The 22,924-nt window shown below is 38.3% G+C and overlaps 1 protein-coding gene across 10 annotated transcripts in view; it reads right to left on the bottom strand.

Annotated features, from left to right (window-relative positions):
• LOC105490676 (centrosomal protein 152) overlaps positions 1-19,728 on the bottom strand; it is a 122,007-nt gene extending 102,279 nt beyond the window's left edge. For 2 of the 10 annotated variants that reach the window (XM_071066883.1, XM_071066885.1), the window contains exons 1-7: positions 19,481-19,723; positions 13,950-14,043; positions 5,646-5,749; positions 5,359-5,428; positions 4,999-5,277; positions 3,718-3,868; positions 656-796 (exon numbers count right to left, since the gene is read on the bottom strand). In XM_071066883.1, the coding sequence (XP_070922984.1) occupies positions 656-796; positions 3,718-3,868; positions 4,999-5,277; positions 5,359-5,428; positions 5,646-5,749; positions 13,950-14,042 (838 nt within the window). In that variant the 5' untranslated portion in view covers position 14,043; positions 19,481-19,723. Of the gene's footprint in view, positions 1-655; positions 797-3,717; positions 3,869-4,998; positions 5,278-5,358; positions 5,429-5,645; positions 5,750-7,337; positions 7,398-8,828; positions 8,852-13,949; positions 14,044-19,480 lie in introns of those variants that run through there. The other 8 variants (XR_011606063.1, XM_071066886.1, XM_071066884.1 and 5 more) reach the window with 8 other exon arrangements.
• Between the last annotated feature and the right edge of the window lie 3,196 nt (positions 19,729-22,924).

Genomic DNA, 22,924 nt, shown 5'->3' with positions numbered 1-22,924 from the left:
GAAAGTTGGAATACTTCATCCAGAGTAATGACATAAGGAATCAACAACTTTTTAGGACAGAATGCCATCAGTACAGTTAAATAATGTTCAACGATTCTAAAAGCCTAAGTGAGAAAGGGAAAAAATGAGGACTCCAAAACAGTGTGTCTTTTTTTTTTTTTTTTTTTTTGAGAAAGAGTCTCACTCTGTCACCCAGGCTGAAATGCAGTGGTGCTTTCTCTGCTCACTGCAACCTCCACCTGCGGGTTCAGGCAATTCTCCTTCTCCTGCCTCAGTCTCCCAAGTAGCTGGGATTACAGATGCCTGCCATCACCTGGCTAATTTTTACATTTTTAGTAGAGACAGGGTTTCACTACGTTGGCCAGGCTGGTTTTGAACTCTTGATCTCAAGTGATCCGCCCACCGTGGCCCCTCCCAAAGTGCTGAGATTATGGGCATAAGCTACCACACCTGACCTCCAAAACAGTGTGTTCCAAAGAGAAGTAATCCAAGGCCAACACTCAGAAATCCTGGGTTTTGTTTTGCTATGCCTCACTCACTATGAGCCCTCTGACCAAGTGCTTTTATTCTCTAAGCTTCGTAGTTAATATGAGGTTACTGGAAACAAGATATCTAGCTCAGTGTACCCTGTAAATGACAGCATTCAGCATCTTACCTTTTATTATTACAAGCTGGTGATTCAGATATCGAATTTGGCATTCACTTTCATTTAACTTTTCAACTAAGTTCTCCAGTTGTCTCTCTTTTGCTTTGTTAAGAACCTGAAGTTGAATAATCTGCATATTTTCTGCAGAGTCTGGGAATTAAAGACAATTTATTAGATAAAAACATACCAAAATATAAATTTATAGTCATTTAAAGCAGTGTTTTTCAAACTGTGACTACAACTTTTCAGAGTATCATGAAATCAATTCAGTGAATTATGACTAGGATTAAAAAAAGAGAGATAAAATAGAATGTATCAGATTGTATCATGTAGTAAGAATCAGTCTTATTTTGTGAAACTTGTTTCATTTATACATACTTGTTCATATAGATATATGTTGTAGACCATATCACAATAAAAAAATATGGTTCTTACAGTGGGTCACTGCTAGAAAAGTTTGAAAGTCACTGGTTTAAGTTATAACCCTGAATCACTACCTACCATTTTAGCCAATTAAAAGTTAGTATATAACAACTGCAATGAAATAAAGTAATATGCTCTCAGAAAATTAAAAACAAGTACATCAGCTTCTATAAAATCATTCTTAAAGAAAATTTCTAGATAGCCTCAAAATATTTTATTTTAGGCAGGAGTGGGGAAAACATTATATTGATGCTGGCACATAACTGAATTAATTAGCTAGTGAATAGATTAATCAAGAATTTGGGTGGGGGCAGAAGGGTTGAAAAACTATCCATTGGGTACTATGTTCACTATTTGGGTAATGGGTTCACTAGAAGCCAAACCCCAGCATTATTTAATACACCCATGTAACAAACCTGCAAATGTACTCCTCAAATCCATAATTAAAAAAAAAAAAAAAGATTTTGAAGTCTTGTTTTAGAAACAACTAGTCATTTGGGGACCACTTTAAAAAGAGCCAGGAAAAAAATGAAAAAAAGGATTGGTGGGTATGCTTCAACTACATAATGATAAATGTTCTTCACTTCCTACTAGAACAATGTTTCTGTAAGCTTACAATCAGAAATAAATGCATTTACTGAGTTTTAACCACTTGCTAACTAAATAATTCCATCCTCTTTTTAAAAAGAGATCTGGTTAAATAAAGAAAATTAAAGACTGAAAAGTTTATACAAGTCAAACTCCTCATAGATCTTATAGTAGAGCTAGTCCCATCTCTCTCCGAACTTGTTTTTTTTAAACTACTGTTGCTAAGAAACTATAATCACTAAATTGGCACTACCATTATTTAATTAACTTCCAAATGTCAAATTTAGACAAATGTGTAACTAACTCAACTTGAAGAAGTGCAGACTGTTAAGAAAGGTGAGGAAAGGTTTTTATATGCAGAAAGACCAGGAGATACAAATACAACTTTTCAAGGGAACTGAAAGAGTAAACACTAAGGAGATGTCAGGCCACTGCTGTGAGGTTCATTTACCCAACCTAAAACCAGTTATATCATATACACTGTCCACTTCCTCATTCCACAAAAAACGGAAGAACATAGAGAGGCCATCCTCATATTTGCTGTTGACTCCTTTAGGGGAAAATGAATTGTGGGCCTCCCCCTGTAACTACCCTGCCGTCCCAGTGTAAGATGGAAGCAACACTATGAAGTCACAACCCAAAAGTCCAGGTTTCTCTTTGGTATAGCCCAGGCAAGCCGGAATATCCAGTATGACTTTTCCCCTACTAATTAAAGGAAAACAAAAAAATAAAACAAAAACACTTGCTGTCACACTCTAGAATTACACTGGCTCTTCAATATGCACAATAATTAGAAGCTATTTAGTATGCCAGAGAGTATGACAAGAGTAATTCAGTACAGTCACTATACAGGTTTATATTTTGGGATTTTTGGGGTTTTTTTTGTTTTGTTTTGTTTTTTGTTTGTTTGTTTTTGTTTTTTTTTTTTGAGACGGAGTCTCGCTCTGTTGCCCAGGCTGGAGTGCAGTGGCGCGATCTCGGCTCACTGCAAGCTCCGCCTCCCGGGTTCATGCCATTCTCCCACCTCAGCCTCCCGAGTAGCTGGGACTACAGGCGCCCGCCATCTCGCCCGGCTAATTTTTTTGTATTTTTTTTTAGTAGAGACGGGGTTTCACCGTGTTAGCCAGGATGGTCTCGATCTCCTGACCTCGTGATCCACCCGTCTCGGCCTCCCAAAGTGCTGGGATTACAGGCTTGAGCCACTGCGCCCGGCCGGGATTTTTGTTTTTTGATACTAGCATTGCATCTCAAAATTCTCTAGCAGCTATAAGCACTTTTTTCATTCTCATATTTATATACATACTATACAAAAAAAAAAAAATTTGGCAAATGTCACACGACTGAACCTGATATCTAAGTAATTCTGAATATAAAGTAATTTGTATCAGGGTTGACTAATTATTACACTAAAAACTAAAATCAAAACAAAAAAGTTGATGATAATGCTGATGTATTAAATTGCACTTCTATATAGTCAAAAATCTGAGACTGAAAACTATGTTTCATTTTCCAAATTAGGCTTCAGTCAAAAAAATATATATAAAGTTCATAAAAAGTCTTTTTAAATTTTTTTTAAATTTCAAATGAGCCCCGGTCTCCTGTATGATAGGTGAGGATACTAACCACTATACAAATGAGGAGAAAAGACTTAAACTAGAATGACTGAAATATAAAGTTGAGAAAATGTCTTTTAACTTTTCCTAATGGAAAATTTCCAATATATAAGAAAGTAAAGAGAATAATATGATGAATCTAGGTAAACCCATTTCCCAGATTCAACAATTATGAACTCCTGGCCAATTCAGCTCCATCTATATTCCCACCCAACATTACCCCTCAATAGCATATTATTTTAAAGTAAATCCTAGACTTCATGTCAGTTTATTCATAAATATTCTTTAGTATATATCTCTAAAAATAAGTGCTCTTTGAAATATCAAGCACAATTCTATTGTCATACTCAAAAAATAATAATTCTTGAATGTGCTCATATATTCACTGTGTGTTCAAATTTCCCCAATTATGTGGTATTAAAAAATAAATATAAACTTGATACCTACTCTCATTAGCTCCTAAAAATTGTTGTTGCAGGCCTTCAAATGTGTCACTTCCTGTTATCGCCTGGGCTGGTGAGCCATTATTCTGGGCAGAAGACTGATAAGGTTTATATGTCACTTTATTATACGGTTCCAAACCTTGACAACTGGGACCCTGTGATGAACCAAATTGCTATTATAGATAACAAATGAAACTGACAAGATTTGGCCTTTTCTTCCAAAATTATCTGAATTAGACACCTAAATTTTATGTTACAGAACTTACTTTTGGTACAGTTACAAAGTTTTATACACACACACACACACACACATATATATCTGCTCAAAAGTAGCACTTATTGTTATTTAACAATATTAATTAAAAGTCTGCAATACATAATTTATAGACAACTAACTTCTACTTTTGAGCACACAATGAAGGCAATTTTATGAATAAAACCCAAGAATTCTAATAAGACTATATACAAATATTTTATTACAAATGATTTAGATTATGCCAATATCTTGGGAACATAAGAATGCACATATTCAATAACATGAACATGGAATACGGTGCCTCATAACTAATAAATATTCGATAACTCTTATGGGATGAGTAACACTCTACAGAGATAGAATTAAGAGAAAATAACCACTTAACAGCCCTAAAAAATCTATCCTGTCATTGCGTGACACAGACTAGCTGTTGAGGTATTTGCTGTCATCGAGAAATTCTAAGAAGCAACTAACTATATCCTGAGGTCTTACTTCATTAAACTCTCCCACAGGAAAAACAAGGTTTTTTGTTTTTTCCTTCACATTCATCCTGTCTGCTGTTATATCACCATACAAAACAGATACCAGCTTTGACGTGTTTAACCTAAAATTTGTTATGAGTGGTAAGCAAGAAAACTGAAGAAATTAAATGTCACCTACCCAGAATTACTGCTTTAAAAACTACAATAAGAGACCTGAACATAGCTTCTCACTAAAGCACAGTGCAGTGGTAGAAGCAGCAGTAAACGAGGACAGTTATTCTTTGGCAGACTTAACTTTTAATGTTTAATCAACTGTGTCCAAAGAGCCTCTATTTTAAACTTCCGACTTAAGATCATGATTGTATTAGACTGTAAACAGAAAATACCATGACTAATTCACCATAAACCTGCATAAGTGCCCTCTCAGAACTTTGTGTGGTTACATCACCTTACCATTGCACTCACATACATTTCCTGAACACATACAAACATCACGCAAATGTGTGTGCACACACACAAGTTCCTCAAAGTCAAGTTTTTACAATACCTGAAAATGGTTCCACTGAGGATCTGAAAATTTAATTACATTGGTTGGTTGGTTATTAAACTCCTGCTTCTGACCATTGGTATACGGCCTAAAGTTTTCAGGAAGGTGATATAAATCAGTCTGTTCACATTTACTTGGAGGACTATAACCACTTCCACCTTCATCTCCACCTTCTTCAGGATGGTACACAGGATGTCGGTCTTCAGTTTTACTTCTGTTTTCTTCCCAGACATTGCCACATTTTTCTCCAGCATATAAACTCTGAATTTCATTATAGTCCTATTAGATAACAAGAGTAAAACAAAAGCACGAAGATCCATTCCCACCCTCATCAACGTCACCATCACACCAGATACTTACATTTACACTTTGAGATTTGGGCAGCATTTGCTCATTCCAGCTCATCTCCAATTGCTCAGGATGATGTGGTCTTGAGAAAAAGGAATACTTTCGATTTAAAGCCTATCATTTATTTGTACATGGATAACACAAAGAACCCCAAGATTTTAACATTTTTCCCTCCAACCTTCACCCAAAATTTTAAGAATCAACTTATAATTTTATAATAATGTAATTATTAATCTTCATCAAAAGAAAAAGACTTATAGAATTGCAATATACACGTGAAAGTGCCTTCAGCTGCTTACTGTCTGTCTGTGCCATCCTCGCTGCAGTCCGAATACTGGGGCTCGGGAGAGGAGAGGTCGTCATCCAGCATGTCATGGGGAAGGTCTGTGAGTAACTGCTGCAACTGAGTCAAAAGGGCTGCATCAATATCACACCAACTTAAACACAAGACACCAAGCCAAAGCTGCCTTGGAACGAGTGGGTTTTTACTGTAGAGGTCAAAGAAGTTTGTAATTCCCTCCTTTAACTAACTTCTTAAGTACCACACAAATTATATTCATCATTTCACTTGGGTAAAGGGGAACGCATAATTTTAGGATTTATATCAGAAGGCTTTTTTTTTTTTTTTTAAACAAAGGTCTAAGATTTAAATACACATACAGTAGAATTAAAAAACCTTTTTGTGGAAACACAGCAAGTCACAATAATGGTACAATCAACGTATTATGTTATCACAGGGCAGGCAGACTAAGTCTCAGAATGCTGTTTTACCAGTAATCAGACCCTGGGGAATTGTCAATTAGACGTCCCACAGGGAATGTGAGTAGCCAGATGCACTCTGGCCAGGTGATGAGAACAGCAGCAGCAGCAGGTGGCCTAGAAGCCCTTAAATGCTCTGATAATGTAGAAACCCGTGGAAACCCGGGGGAGTCACTAATTAGTAGAGATCTAATTCCAAAGATGAAAAGATACACAATACTCTGCTCTCATACAACATCTGCGTAAAAGAAGAGTTGGAAGACTGTTTTCTATAGATAGCACATGCAAAAGCATAACACTACACCTGATATTAAATATTTGATTTATCTCTATTATTTTCTAGAAAAAAATCAGTTTTAGCATTCTGCTTATTATATAAACTAGACAAAGTTAATTCATTCAAATTTCAAATATGATAAAAAGATGAATAAATCAGCTATTCTGTAAGACATAATTCAGTAACTTTTAGGATTTCCATAACTATCTACAATTGTCTTTCTTCAAAACCCAATATAATAATATTACCCTAAAAATCCCATTATATATATATCTTAAATTAAGTAACAGAAGATCAAATATTATGTTACTAAATACTTTTTTGGGAAACTGTTTCTAATTACTTCTCTTTAAGAAACTAAGCACCAGTTTAATTAACAACTTGATTACATCCCTCCAAAGTACATAAATCAAACCCATAACATTATGCAAGTGGATTTTAAAGACCTTAAATACTCTGTAAAACCTTTCAGGAAAAAAAAAAAAAAAATGAGATGCTCCCTGGTCTATAGCAGGTTGTTTTTTTTCCACTTTACCTGTCATTAATACAAAAGAAATGAAATGTGGCCATAAAACATATCTGAGTATAATGTTAAGAATTACAAAAAAAAAAAAAGAAAAACTTTCTTAAACAAAATATGTACAGTAAAAGTTAAATATATTTTATGGGAGGTCTGAAAGGAATGCCCCAAATTCTTAACTGAGCTTTGGTGAAATAAAATTTGGAAATCGGAATAGAGTATGTTGGAGCCACGTGGGTGGGAATACTTCTTCATCTATATTTATTTCTCATATTCACTGGATGGGTTTTTTTTTTTAAGGTTTTCTCAATCCATTTTTTTTTTTAAAGATGCAACAAGAGAAAGATACTTTCTTCAATGAAAAGTTATCTTCATCTTTAAATCTGTTTAATGCTAACATGAACACGCAAGACCCTCATGTATTGTATTGCTCACCTCCACATGCAAGGTACTTGAAAAATCATTTTGAGAATTAGCCATATCAGAGTTGACTGAGAGATATAAAAAACAAGAAATACAAAAGACACAATATGAAAAACAAAACAGGACAGATCAACATATTTGTATATGGCATGCCTCAAATGAAAGGTAACAAAGCAATTCCACAAAGACACAAATGCACTAGAGAAAAAAATCGCATCTATGAAGTCTTTTAAAAGCAGTACCACTTGTTGTCTATAATCATGCATCACTGCTTTAAGGCAAAAGACTACCCCCACATGTTACACAAGGAAAAATAAAACAAAACAAATCTTTTATACCTATATTAAGTAAAGACTTCTGAACAGAAAGAATATTTTCTTCTAAATCTTCAGTGAGGTTCAAGTATACAGCCTTAAAATTCAGGGGTGCCTTTTATTCCCCCACACAAAAACAAAAAAACTACATAATAATTCAGCAGTTATTGTAGCTTTGTGACACTACAAAATTGGCATCCACAGAGAAAAATGAATTTGAGTATAAGCAATCAGCTAATCAAAATGCTTCTGGATCCACATATAAACATCAACTAGCAAAATCATCCCTAGAGCATTTAGTCTTGCAAGATATCTTACATATATGCTAACATTTTAAAATTCATCTTCAAAAAATTTATCCATCAAGTTCTTTGGCATAGCCGGGTCATATTCCCTGGCTTCTATAAGTTTCAGGGCTGAGAAAAGCTAAATGAAGTCGTCCTAAATAAGGCCATTCAGGAATAAAATCCATCCTCCAGTGTTTCCATTTCCCAGGATCAAAGTGTGCCCTCCTCATATACACTGTGAAATTGCTTTTTGGTCACTGAACCCTGTGCAATAAAACACAAAATTGCCATATCTAGTTATGCATGTTACCTGTTACCAAATAGAGAAATTTAGAAACTATAAATTTTCCTTATTAAAGATCTATCAAACCTCCAAATACAGATTCAAGAACAGAAATAACAATCGTTATAAATGATAAGACTTAATACTAGTCATTAATTTAAAATTCATCAGACTGCTTTTTGGCTGCAAGCAGCAATCTCAACAGGATATTACTGTGCATTAACTGAGTTTAAAAATTTAACAGATACCTTCCCTATAAAAAAGATAATTTACCACTGTAAAGCTTCACTTGAAATAAATTCAGAATCATTCTATAAACTCCTCTCCCTTTCTACTTCACATATTTCTTTCTTAAAAAGAAAAAAAAAGAGCATTTTACTCAAAGAACTTTGTTAACAAAACACTTTGCAATAACCCATGTAGAACATACAAAAGCCTACATTCAGGGGCAAATGTAAAACAGAGAACATGTAAACCTTCTGTTAGGATTTTCAACTTAAATTAACTAAACAGATTATCTTCAGAGCCTATAATCCTCAATATTCATGAAGGCAAGAGGCCTCAAATTACAAACCATACAATAATCTTCTCCCAAGAGAAAGAGTAGCAAATGGAATACCTAACGGTCGTATTCCCTTTGAACAGGTGACCTCTTAGTACACGTCTAAAAAGATTCTGATATTTTCAACTATGAATTATTAAATAATGCTTTCATGGATACACGCTAAATGTAAACAAATACTAGCTTTACAACTCCCTCTAGTGGAAACAAAATATCGAAATGTTTCCGTAATTACATCAAACAAGGCAGTTAAAAAGTGGAAGAAGGGGCCGGGCGCGGTGGCTCAAGCCTGTAATCCCAGCACTTTGGGAGGCAGAGATGGGCGGATCACGAGGTCAGGAGATCGAGACCATGCTGGCTAACACGGTGAAACCCCGTCTCTACAAAAAAATACAAAAAATTAGCCGGGCGAGGTGGCGGGCGCCTGTGGTCCCAGCTACTCGGGAGGCTGAGGCAGGAGAATGGCGTGAACCCGGGAGGTGGAGCTTGCAGTGAGCTGAGATCCAGCCGCTGAGATCCAGCCTCTGCACTCCAGCCTGGGCGGCACAGCGAGACTCCGTCTCAAAAAAAAAAAAAAAAAAGTGGAAGAAAGGCTACACAATGGAAACCTTGCCTCTAAAATACGTGATGCCAAGCTCAATGGAGCTTTATTATTCTATTAGAGAAGTACCGATATAGAAACCAAGTCAGTATTGCCAGGTGCAAGCTTCTATCTGCCACCTGCTACTTAAAACATCTACCTTTCTACTCAAGATCATTTTCAAAGATGTCATCACTAAATGACCCGTCATCAGCAAATACTATCTTGATATCATAGATTACCAAGTATTTCTGCCCCAAATCACCAGCTCCAGAACATATACACACATAAACAGATAATTTTACTATCTAGAACCAACAACCACCACAGAGCTACTTCTGACACTGCAGAAAGTACACGTCTACTCCAGCTGACTGTGAGAGTCCAAAATGGCAATCTTCTTTAAGCTGTGGCTTTACCAGCAACTAAGAGGCTTATAACAAGCATTCCTATTACAAAAAGACTTTTATCTGGGGCTGGGCACGGTGGCTCACGCCCGTAATCCCAGCACTTTGGGAGGCCAAGGCAGTTGGATCACCTGAGGTCAGGAGTTCAAGACCAGCCTGGCCAACATGGCAAAACGCCGTCTCTACTAAAAATACAAAAAAAATTAGCCAGGCATGGTGGCCCATGCCTCTAATCCCAGCTACTTGGGAGGCAGAGGCAGGAGAATCGCTCAAACCCGGGAGGCAGCACCAGCCGAGATTGCACGATTGCACTCCAGCATGGGCAACAGAGCGAGACTCCATCTCAAAAAAAAAAAAAAAAAAAAAACTATCTCTGTAATATCTGACTGTGCAATCACAAGTATAGTGACTTTAAGTGAAGAGTATTTTTGCAAAGTCACATCGTTACATTATGAATGAGTTAATACAAGAGCTTCTGAATTATTCTCTGGGACAGCTTTATAAAGAAAAGTTTGCTTTGGATGAGATCTCCTCCTTAGCAAGAAACGACAAGTATTATCAGCAGCTCTCAAGAGTACAATCAGAAAGTAATGTCCTCCAGTAAGTCAGGAGAAACATAAGTAATGTGTGACAATTAATGGATATTAACCGACATGATACATATCTCTATGATGTCATCACCCTCGCTGATCTGCACCTTAATCTGCTCTGTCAACTATTTATAAGAGATGGAGTTTCAGTTAAAACACTGTGAGAAGCTGTGGTTTATGTACCTCTCTACCATGCATTTATGCCTTGACCCACAGTGGACCAACTTAATGTACCATTAAGAGTGGCAGCACTTTAGAAATAGATTATAGGACTTTTTTTTTACAAAATTCTTGTTTTTTGTTTGCTTGTTTTTTGTTTTTTTTTTTGGTTTTTTGGGTTTTTTGGGTTTTTTGCAAAATATGAGTCTATTCGTGATGGTCTCTGGCTTGAGATCCACTGGTCTAAATATCCTCTAAATATTGAATAACGTATTTACTAAATCCTTTCCTTTTTCTGAACGTTAAAGGCACTTTCTCCATTTGATCTTCAATGCTAACAGTGGAGAGAATAGAAATGGAAAAGGCTAAATCATAATTGTAAAGCTGCTCATTAGGATGGCATGAAGGTTGGAATGGTGTATTCACTGGGATATGGGCACATGTGGACAAAATCCCAACTGGCACCAAAGCAACAAAATTAAACACAGCTTGGAAAAACATGCTGTATTAGCAACTGGCCTTTCATCCCAGACAGTGAAAATCAGGACTATCCAACCATGTACCAAGAGAGGCTCTCACAAACCCTTAGCAGGATAGACTATGAGTCAGATGCGGTATGCCTGGTAAGCCTTATAGCACATCATCAGGGATAAAGGCATTCCTCCCACGTCAGCGAATTGAACACAAAGTGATTCACTAAGTAGAGAAAGCAATATGCATTAGCCCACTGCTAACAGTTATAACCTAGCCACAATCCCAAAGCCGCAGTCCCAAAGCTACCAACCAGGTAGACAGGAAAAAACAGCTTTTTTTCTTTAATCTCTTAAGGCTGTGAGCCATTCGGCTATTGCTGGGTCAGGAAGACTGAGACAGTTAAAAAGCCTTCTAGATACACATGCAAGCTTGGGTTTGACCACCCAATTTATTACTTTAACTTGTAGTGACAAAGTATACATACAGCTGAAGATTTGTGAACAGTTCTGAAGTTTGTCACTAAAAGCTGAACCTCTCTAGCCTCTAATCTGTTTTCCTTGCAGCAATTATTTTTTAAAGTAAAAATATTTTTATTAGCATGAAGTTTTTTACAAATTTAACCATAATCATCATGTTAGAGCCAATTTAGCTATATATCCTTCCACTCTGCTGGAAATACTCATTCTTAGATACTTGATCTTTCAAGAACAACTTTTCCCCTGAAATTCCCTATCCCAGCGTACACTCTATCAAAGAAGTGATCTCAAATAGCTATTTTCTTTTTCTTTTTTTTTTTTTTGAGACGGAGTCTCGCTCTGTCACCCAGGCTGGAGTGCAGTGGCCGGATCTCAGCTCACCGCAAGCTCCGCCTCCCGGGTTTACGCCATTCTCCTGCCTCAGCCTCCCGAGTAGCTGGGACTACAGGCGCCTGCCCCCTCGCCCGGCTAAGTTTTTTGTATTTTTAGTAGAGACGGGGTTTCACTGTGTTAGCCAGGATGGTCTCGATCTCCTGACCTCGTGATCCGCCCGTCTCGGCCTCCCAAAGTGCTGGGATTACAGGCTTGAGCCACCGCGCCCGGCCTCAAATAGCTATTTTCTATATTATCTAGAATTCATTGCCTCCTTGACTAGTATTCCCTCTAAAATTTTAACCACACAATACACTGGCAGTAAGCTCTAACACTCTACCTATCTCTCTAATATATTTCTCAATGAAAAATCACCTGTCAAAATATTTTTTCTTCTTTACAGTAGTGATTACTTAAACTGACCCTCTCAAGAGTCCCAGTGGCTAAACCCCAGCCAACTATCCAAGCCCAGTCATGAAAACCTCAAGCTGCAGGTTCAAAGTAACAGAAAATCCTCATTCCCATCCTTGCCACAACAATTGTTGTGAGGAGCCCTGCCAAGATCCAGAAACCCTCTCCAGGGTCATAAACTCAAATGCCCTCAGGGACCTGGCAGAGAATTCACCAGAGTGAAGCAGGCAGGTCTGAGTGCATAAGCCCATGTCTGTGTGAGAAGTGGGGACCGTGGCCAGCTGGGGAAGGAGAGCCACTGCTCGGCTCCAGCCCGCCTGCTGCCATGTGCAAATACAGGCCAGGTGTGGCCAGAGCTTTGGATGTTTTGTAGATAAGCCAGAGAATCTGCAGTGCTGCATAAAATTTTTGAATCTTCAAATACAGATTCAATTTTTTAAAAGACAATACCTGTCTGTGAACCAAATCCAGCAAGTTGCCAGCTTTCTATCTCTGCCATAATTCTACCACCAGTCACATGAACAACGGTCAACTGACCCTATTCCTTGCTTCCTATTAATACTAATGGTCCCCAATAACTATTAAAGATTTCTTTACATGTTGGAAAATGGGTCATATAAAAAATAGTGTCAGGACAAAAGAAGCCTTTTATCACAGATAATCAAGAAATTTGACTTACACTAAAAACAACCAAAACAACTAACTTGACTTCCACCAATAACACTACTACTGCTGCTATTACTATTGCCACCATTTACTGAACACTTGCTATGTGCCACATATTCTGCTAAACACTTTATATATAAATAATATGGTCTCTCCCTTTTATTCTTTTCCTTCTATAATCTATTCACCATGCAGCCTTCTGAAAGATCTTCAAAAATATGATATCACTTTTCCCTGCTTAAAATCCTCCACTGGCTTCCCATTGCTCTAAGAATAAAATACAAACACCTTATCATGGCTTTCCATGATCTGACAGCCACATCCACCACCCAGCACTGGCTTATATGTACCCAATACCATGGCCTTCTGGCTGCGCCACAGATACACGAGTCTCTTCCCAACTTCCCAGCTTACAGTCTTTGGTGTTTTGGCCTAGACTGCTCTTCGTCAGGCTTCGGCATAGCTGGTTCCTTCTCATAAGTCAAGTCTCAGCTCAACTATTGTCTCCTCCCACAGACCTTCCCTCACCAGCCCATCTACAGCAATCCCCTACCAATTGCTTTCATAGCACTCCAGTTTGTTTTCCTGTCATTTATCAATGATATATTATCACTCACTCAAATTACTTTACTCACTTGTTTACTTGCTTATTGTCTGCCATCCCACTAGGATGTAAACTACCCAAAGCAAAGAGCCTTGTCAGACTTATTCATGGCAATGTTACAAGCACCTAGAAACTAACCTGCCACTTCCAAAGTCTACTATTACCTCCTAAATGAAAAGAAAAATTTAACCATTTATCTGATGGCATTATTCACGTTGTGTTTTATTCTTGCCTCAAAAACAGAAGCATTCCACTTACCCACCTTTTCAGTCTAAATAGCAAGCAGAGTTTAGGGTTGTTTTTAAAAAAAAAAAAAAAAAAATCCAAATCCCTTCAAAATGACACAATATGATATACTTTTGATCAAGAAATAAAACTTGTTAAAGACTGGGTTTAGGGTCTCTCTCTCTCTTTTTTTTTTTTTTTTTTAACAACTTACCTCTTTCTCTCTTTCATAGTCCTCTTTGTCATATTCCTCATCTTCATTTTGCGCTGGTAGTGCCACACTGCCAAAGTCTAATGACATGGTCATCCTGTGGGAAGGGGAAGATGTTTGGTTTCTGAATATTCCATAAAATCTCCCCAGAACAAACTACATAAGAGATGCCATACATACACAGAGTGAAAAGACAGAAACAGACTGGGAGAACATATGTATAACTCCATTATGGCCAATACAAATAATTGCGATTCATAGAAAATAGCTATATGACAGCAATTCATGGAAAAGAAAAAAATGCAAATCGGTAATAAAACTATGAATAGACCTTTCTAGTGGTCTGAAAAGTATAAGTTAAAACAGTAAGATTTTTTGTCCACATAAAAAATGACAATAGTAATAAACTAGAAATGTGCCAAATGTAAAAATCTTATAAGCTCAAACAAAATTTCAAATGTGATATATTAAACATGGTACAGGCAGTACCCTAATTGCTTCATTTTTTTTTTAATATCAGAAATCCAAATATCATGCTTTACAAGAAGAGGGCCCCTAAATCATGAGTAACTGCTACCCAGAAACCATTTACAATTCAGTAAATGCCATACAGCGCGCAACAAAATATAAGTCTTAAACGTCCTCCTCTTAAGCTTGATAAAATCAGGTTCTGGCAATACACTCAGGAAAAACAGAAGTGAAGGCTGTGAAGCTCCACCACTGTGGACTTCCAATTCCAAAAGCAACAGCAAGAGTTCCCTGGGGAGCAGTCACTGCTGCGGCAGAAGCAGCAGCAGGAAATGGGTTTTCAACTACTTACGGTCAAAAAAGCTGCTGCTGATTTAAATTATACTTAGGGATCCTGACACTACACATAAACCCCTTGGAACTTCAAAGCTCTGAACAAACCCAACAAAAAAAAAAAAAAGTAGGCAGGTGTCATCAATTACCTGGCCTAACACTGCCCTCCATTCAGCCCACTGTCATTCATGCCAATGAAACACACTTGGATGTGAGCCTGAGCCACAACTCATTCACTACATCTTTCAAGCTCTAAAATGTCATTAAATTGGAAGTAAAATCAGAAGCATAGAGACCCAGCAATCCAAATGCATTTTACCATAAAGAACTTAGCTCCCTCATCTTAACAGGTAAGAACTATATCACAAACTTTTGTGGAAGCTCTAGAGTAGACAATACCCCATTTCATCAGATCTAAGACGTCTTTGATTCTATGAGATGCAGTTCCATTTGTAGCAGAAGGAACAAGATGTAGGCAATCAAATTATGACATAACATTAATTTTAGGATGCAGTCTATGTTGTAGATATTAAAGTGTGAAAAGAAAATGTGCAAGCTAGACTAGATGAATATGGTATTAAAGATTAACACACATATGAATTTCAGTGGTGAAAATCCCCCTATGTCAAGTTTTTGTTTTTCAAAGACTGAGTTATGTTTCTTGGCCAACCTCTAATTTGCTGTCTACCTTCTAATCCCTTCCTCTCTGGTCCTTACACCCAACCCGTCCCTTTCAACTCATATCAACTCAGACTCTTTACATCAACTTAAAACCCTCCAGCCTCTGCTTCTCAGACCACACCTACTCCTTTCTACCCTTGTGCCGGGGCTAAAGGGGGAAGAGACATGCATATTGAGGAAAATAAATCTAAGTCCATCTATAAGATGCCTTTTGTATATCAACATAAGATGAAGATATGAGTATGGTAAAGAGCCTATAATATGAAATGGTGAGAAAAAACACACAATCACAAGTCCCTAGATTTTTTTTCTACTATTGCAAATGGACTTAATAGCGTAGAGAACACTATATATGAATAATGAAAATACTAGCCCAATTAAATCCCATCTCCTTAAAAGAGATGAAATTAGACTGGACCTTAAAGACATTCCTGAATCCTCCAGGCAGAAAAAATCCTTTCTGCTTCTGAATTCTGTGTCTTCTACCTCTCTTTCATTTAAATACAAATACAAGACAAAATACGGAATTTGGGTTAATTTCTCCTGAAGTTAGAGAAAGGAGGTTGGTTCCAATCCTTTATTAACCTGCCATCAACTGATGTTGATTATTGAAAAAGAACATTAAGATTTATAAGAGCCTATTGCTAAAAATGTAGCTACTAATATTTTAAATACAGAGCTACTTTTTCTCAGATAACGAATACTTACGTTATTGTTTTTAAAGAGAATGTAAAATATCAAAGCATATATCTTTAATGTTATTTTAAATCCAAAACACGGTATTACCAAAGTCTCCCCCACTGAAGAAAAAAAGGTGTAAGTTTTCCTTATGAGAACTATAAACTATGAAAGGCTTTAAGAAATGATTTCAGATATAAAGAGAAATCTGATCAACTTACGTGGTTAAAAATATATATACTAAAAAGGTAATACATATTTTAAATGAGACTAAAATAAAAGCTAATACTTTAACTTATTAATCACCACTCATTATCACTGCTACCAGAGACTTTAGTATAATATTCAGAACAACAAAAGAGACAGCTTTAAAAAAAAAAAAATAGCAAGATAGCAAACCCAAAAGCCATAAAGAAAAATGTGATGGAAACCTAACCACAAAAAAACAAAACTTTGTTTAAGGCAAAAGACATCATTAACAAGTCAAATAATGTGTATGAAAAAATACAGCCAGGCACTGTGGCTCAAGCCTGTAATCCCAGCACTTTGGGAGACCGAGGCGGGAGGATCACGAGGTAAGGAGATCGAGACCATCCTGGCTAACATGGTGAAACCCCGCCTCTACCAAAAATACAAAAAAATCAGCCGGGCGTGGTGGTGGGCGCCTGTAGTCCCAGCTACTCGGGAGGCTGAGGCAGGATAATGGCGTGAACCCGGGAAGCGGAGCTTGCAGTGAGCCGAGATCACACCACTGCACTCCAGCCTGGGCAACAGAGCGAGACTCCATCCCCAAAAGAAGAAAAGAAAAGAAAAAGAAAAAAAAGAAAAAATACATCACTAACAAAGTCCAGAAAAATGAGAATCAGAAAAATATTTGCAAAGCACCTCACAAAGTCCCAATATAAAATTCTTAAAAAGACAGACAATCCAATATAAAATTGGGTGACTGATATGACAATTTATTTTAAAAAGTGTAAATCAATTAGTTTGAAAAGATGCTTAAGCTCGTGATGTTTCAAAAAAGTGTCATTTAAACAACAATATGCCACTTTCAACAACCACTAGATTGAAAAAAAAAAAAAATTATCAACCAGTGGTGACTATTTTGTATTTTGTATGGCTCATGAGTTGCTGGTGAAAATATGAACTGCTAAACCATCTTGAAAACTATCAAAATTAATATATTGAAAATGAACATTTGCACTAGTAAAATTATTTTTGAATTTGTCATACTATACCACTAGTAAAAATAATGAAAATTTTCTATATCTATTGACTCAAGGCTGACCACTTAAGAAATCAAGATGCAGAATAAGTGTACAGTATGTTTTGGTTTTCTTTTTCAGTAGCAGTCTGGTAGACTTTCTTCCTAGATAACTTTTTCTGAACCCTTAACAAGACTACAAAAAGTATGTCCTGTTGTTACACTCAGATGGATGCTCTGACCCAGCATTTCTTTCGTTGTCCCTGATTTTCTCTGCCCTCCTTGCAACAAAACCAATCAGTGTTTATTTAGACAAAAGATTACAAAGCAAAAGTAGTATTGTTTTCGCCTCATCTAATAAACTATAAGCACCCTGAAGGCAGAATTAAAATGTATCTACCCGCTTGCACATGGTAGGCACATAACAAATATTTGTTGACTGAATATGATACAGGCATGTTACCTTATAGGAATTCATTATTTCAATAAAATTTTATTGAATACCCACTGTGTTCCAGATCACATCCTAGATACATCTAAAACATGGTACCAGCCATGAGGAGCTCACTGTCTCTGCTCATCCTCTCTTAAAGCCACTGATATAAACAGTTACAATAACATATTGTAATAAATTCCGTAGGAGATGAAAGTACAAAGCACAAATTAACTTTTCCTAAGAAGAAAGGATAGTTTAGAGAATTTTTACAGAAAAAAAAGAGCTTTTAGATTAGAAATAAATCTTAAAGGACACAATATGGCTATAACTGGCTCTAAGAATGAGGGCACTCATTCAGACAACCTGAGCTCAATTCTGGCTCTTTTATTTATCAGCAGTGCAGTCTTGAGCAAACCGTTTCTGCCTCTTCGTTAATGAAATGGGGGTAGAAATAATACCTACTTCAAAGATTGATTCTGAGGATTCACAAGATAATACATGTAAAGTAATTAGCACTATGTACCAATCAATACATTCTAGTTTTATTATTATTATGACATGATTACTGATGAATAGGAGTCTGACAGCTACCGAAGAGGTTACGGGAATAAAGAGGATTCCGCATATCTGAGAAAAGGTGAGTGTGCAGCCTATGAGAAATGTCACTTCAAATAATGCAACTTCCTATGGAACAAAAATGCCACCCTCCTTCAAGATGCCTTTCCAAGCCTGTTCCCCCATAGAATAAGCCACTCCTTTGCACTTTCAGACTGTATGTCTTATGCTTTTCTTATGGCTTCTACTTCAGCTTCTCTTTAGTTGAGCTCATTCACCTGCCTGGGGAGTGCATGTTCATTGTCACGCACTATGAAGGTATATGGTGATAACAGGCTTAAATCAGACTCGAGTTCATGACTACGATATAGAAAGGGTTATAAACCCCCACAAAAGGGGTCTCTAAGAATTGCACTGGGAGTTGGGAAATTCTACTTACTTGCTGACATAACTCGCCTTCTAGAATGGAAATAGCCAGAGCACACAGCTCAGTTTAGACTTGCAACACCTGGTGGAGGCGCCCTATTCATTCATTCAACAATTTACCAAGCACTGTTCAAGATTACAAAGTTTAACGGGACGTGATGGAGGGAAAGAAAATAGACATATAAACAAATGATCACAACATCTTGTGATCAGTGCTAATGACAGCACTTTGGACAAATTGATTTAAGTTGCTCAGAGAGCGGAGCGAGTAATGCTAATACACAATAGGCATCCACAGGCTAAGCGAATGACCTTGAGGAACTGTTTGGCGTCAGCTACAGCACTACAAACATGACCAAAGCCACACGGGGCCCATAACCCAGGACTGCTGGCTTTGGGTGCCAGCATCACTTGTACTCGGTCAACACACGTGCACACAGCACCTACTGTGAGCCAGGAGTAACGCCAGGGTGACCAAGGCGGGGTCCGCAGAGTAGGGTCTCGGGGCGACCCCAGCAGTTTGGAAACGAGGCGGGCTTCCCATATGTCGCTTCTAAATAGGATATTGGAGGAATGAAGAGGTCTAAATGACACGTTAAAGGTAAAAGCTGAGCCCGCAACTTGCGGGCAGTCCACCACCGCGGGATTTGGGGAGAGGGCAGGTCAGCCCCCGGGGAACCCTCAGCCAGGATCCCGAGGACCCCGCAACTCCTCTAACCCCAGGTCCAAGCCCACCCGTGAATCAGAACTCACCAGAGGCCACGGAGGCTGTTACCGCGAGGAAACTCTAGCCCTGGCGGAAGACCAACTTCTAGCAAACCCCCTTACCCTGGTTGTAGTCCACTAGCTCCTTCCTAGTCACAACCGAACCCACGGGGCGGAGGCCCTTAAGGAGCAGTCGCCTCCTTCAATCGCCGACTAGAAGCTCGCCCGGTGGGCGGAGCCGTGCCGGCTCGGGGCAGAGCGAGGAAGCAGAAGTCTCCGCCTTCCTCAAGCTTGGTTGAGAAGTCCGCCCGCAGTTGCAAAGTACGGCTGTTTGAAAGCGGGCGCCAGAGGTGGCGGGAAGCTCCCCCTGTGCGTCCATTGGTGAATTCGTGAGCCAATTACGAGGAAGTTACTCTGGAGTGGGCGGGCTGATCGGTTGCCTAGAGACGCTGAAGCGCTTTGCCCGCTACCTTCCGCCAGGGTGCACCGGCTTTACCGGGACCCCTTGCCCCTTTGGTAGCGGAGACTGCAGAGGTGACTCGTGCCTCCTACGCTTCAGCACACAGAATCCCGCAGATTCCCCACCGAACTCTTGCCTTAGAGGTTTTTTACATTTGCCCTTCTTGTTTTCTAAGGCACCTGCTTCCCCATTACCTAACAGCCTTAGACGTTCTGCTTTGTCTTCTATCTTACTAGGTGCCGCTTTGTTTACATTTTTGCTTCTTTAAACTGATAAGATGGCACATTTGTCCACGTGTCTGTTCACTATTCTAATTTCCTCGGGTGTAAGTGTTCTTGTCCCTTAGGTGTATATTATTAACCTGCCCCTAAAGACAGCGCCACCCAGTCTTCAGTGAAGCCCAGTACTGTGTCTATCTTCTCTGACCGAAACAGTTCCAGTGAATAATAAAGGAATTGGTGGCAGCAGGTTCACATATCCTTTCAACTCTTTCCCATGTGTACTGGCGTGGAGTAAAATGGCTGTTCGAGGCTCTTCATAATGTGGCTAGTTTTCCTTTGCTACTTCACCATCCACCCCCATGCCTACACTGACCCCTGTAACCCCATAAACTGGTATAGAGTTTGGCAAATAACAGGTAATTTAATCCACTGTAATAGAATGAATGAAATCACAGGCTGAGCTAACAATGGTTCCCAGAGCGCTTTTTTTGTTTCACCTGCTGTGAAAGCTGTTTCTTTCACCTGCATTGCCTCTACCTTAGTTCTCCTCCTACTTAGTTTTCGAGATAGACTATCACCTCTTTTGAAGCCTTTCATGATACACACTCCCTCACTTCGCAGAAATGATCTTTCCTACCTCTGTACACAGTGTATCCTATATATCCTATTATAGTTCTTATATCTACTATAAGTTTTTGTGTGTCTGTTACACTCAGTACAATGTGAATATCTTGAAGTACTCACTTTACTTCTTGGGTATCTAACATGTTTCATGACCCTGGTAGGCACTCAAAACAATTACATTAAATGAGAAAATGAATAAATGAACAAATGAACAAATAGATGAAGATTTTGGCAGGGGGGGGGCGGGCAGTAAAAGCAAATAAAAGGGATTCAAGTAAATGGCATTTGTTGAATCCGACCCAAGGCATCTTAGTGAGAATCAAATGCACTTTTCACTTCTCACATCCCACTGAAGTCGATTGGCAAACTTCTGTGCTGAGGGTTATAATGGAGTGCTGCAACAAGAATGCCAGGTGATCCCCATGCACAAACAACTGCTTCTTAGAAGGATGAAAGCATAAAAGGTGTCAGGGGAAACACAGGAGGAGGCAGTGTTTATAATCCTTTACACAGTGCTTTACAGATTGGTAAATTATTTCACAAGCATTATCTCATTCGGTTCTCACTATAACACTGTGGGGGGCCTAGGTATTCCTACCCCATTTTCCAGTTGAAGAAACTTACATAAAAATAAATTAAGTGACTTGTCCAAGGCTACACAGCTAATACAAGGCAGACAGAATTTGAAACCAGGTCCTTTATCTCCAAACCCAGAGCTCATCACTACATACAAAATACTTTAGTGAACCTAGTATATATGTGACAAAGAGGGAAAATAAAGAATAAATCAACCTCCCATCTTGCCATGCCTCTAAAAATGGTTTTTAGTGGAGTTAAGGATATATTCGACTAAATTTTCTTTGACCACGTATCCTGTTTAAGTCCCAGCCTAGGTGCAGGGTAGGACTCCTATGCTCAAGGTACCAACACTTTGAGTTACAAGGTCCTTACATAGAAAGATAAATAATAACAAAAAATGTTTACTAAGTATAGTAAGAATAGGCAATAATTCTAGGGAAAGTGAACACCTAGGGATGAATCTATCAAGGCAGGTTCGAGGAAGAAGAGAAGGAGAGAGCTCAACAGGCCAGTTGATTGGCATGAGTGAAATCTGAAGGCCAGACCAGCAAAAGTGCAGGAATCTTAAATTTAGAGGTAAGTCTGGAGAAGAAGGCAGGAAGGAGGTAGTCCATAGAAGAGCTTTAAGCCTGGGAGAATAGGAAAGGCATTCTACAGAGGTCAGGTAATGGTGTGCACATCTGAAGAAACACAAGCAGACAGAGGCATTCTGGGATAACAAAGGCAAATGTGGGGGAAGAAAGTAAAACTGCCAAAGATCTCAAATGCGGGACGAAAGGTTATTTGTGAAACGTTTGCTCCATGTTTGCCTTGCATGTTTTAAATGGGCACACCTATGAGCTGGGTGAGACATTTCAAGGGAAAATGTCGCATTATTGATGAGATGGGGTCCCTCCCACTAACAAGCATTTATAAAAGTAAAGCTAAACCATCATTTCTCCTTTTTCCTCCTTTTTGGTGTCAAAGCTATCAGGTCAAAGCAATGCCACCACAGGAGTGCTATCCAAAGTGCTATCATCAAGGAATACTATCCTCAAAGGAACACAGAACTTAGAGTAAGAAGATCTGAGTTCAAGTCCCAGCTCTCCTATCTACTAGCATTGTCCATAACAATTTAACACTCAAAAGCCTCAAAGTCCTTACCTGAAAATTGGGATGATAATACCCACTTCTCAGGATTGTGGCAAAAAAAAGCAAAACAAAAGAGAGATTGTGTGAAACAGCTTTTAAATGTAAAAATATTATTTTCCATTGTGTTTCTATGTACTATGGCTTATTGGACTAGAGTACACATGGGGGTCTGAGGTAGTTTTCATCCTTCAATCCAATCACGTTGACACTCAGTATTAGCTATCACAAGCACCGTTTGTTGAAATGGCTAGCCTTTATCTATTGAGTTGCTTTGCATCTTTGTCAAAAATCAGTTGGACATATTTGAGTGGTCTGCTTCTGGGTCCTCCATCTTGTTCCATTAACCTATGTATCTATTCCTCCACCAACATCAATACAGTCTTTAAAATGATATAATGTCTTAAAATCAGATGACTCCTCCCACCTTGTTCTTTTTAAAAATTGTTTTAGTTATTCTATTTCCTCTGCCTTTCCACA

The sequence above is a fragment of the Macaca nemestrina genome, chromosome 7 (assembly GCF_043159975.1).
Source record: "Macaca nemestrina isolate mMacNem1 chromosome 7, mMacNem.hap1, whole genome shotgun sequence".
NCBI lineage: Eukaryota > Metazoa > Chordata > Mammalia > Primates > Cercopithecidae > Macaca > Macaca nemestrina.
Note: the sequence above shows the minus strand (reverse complement) of the source record. Positions and strands in the feature narration are given on the sequence as shown.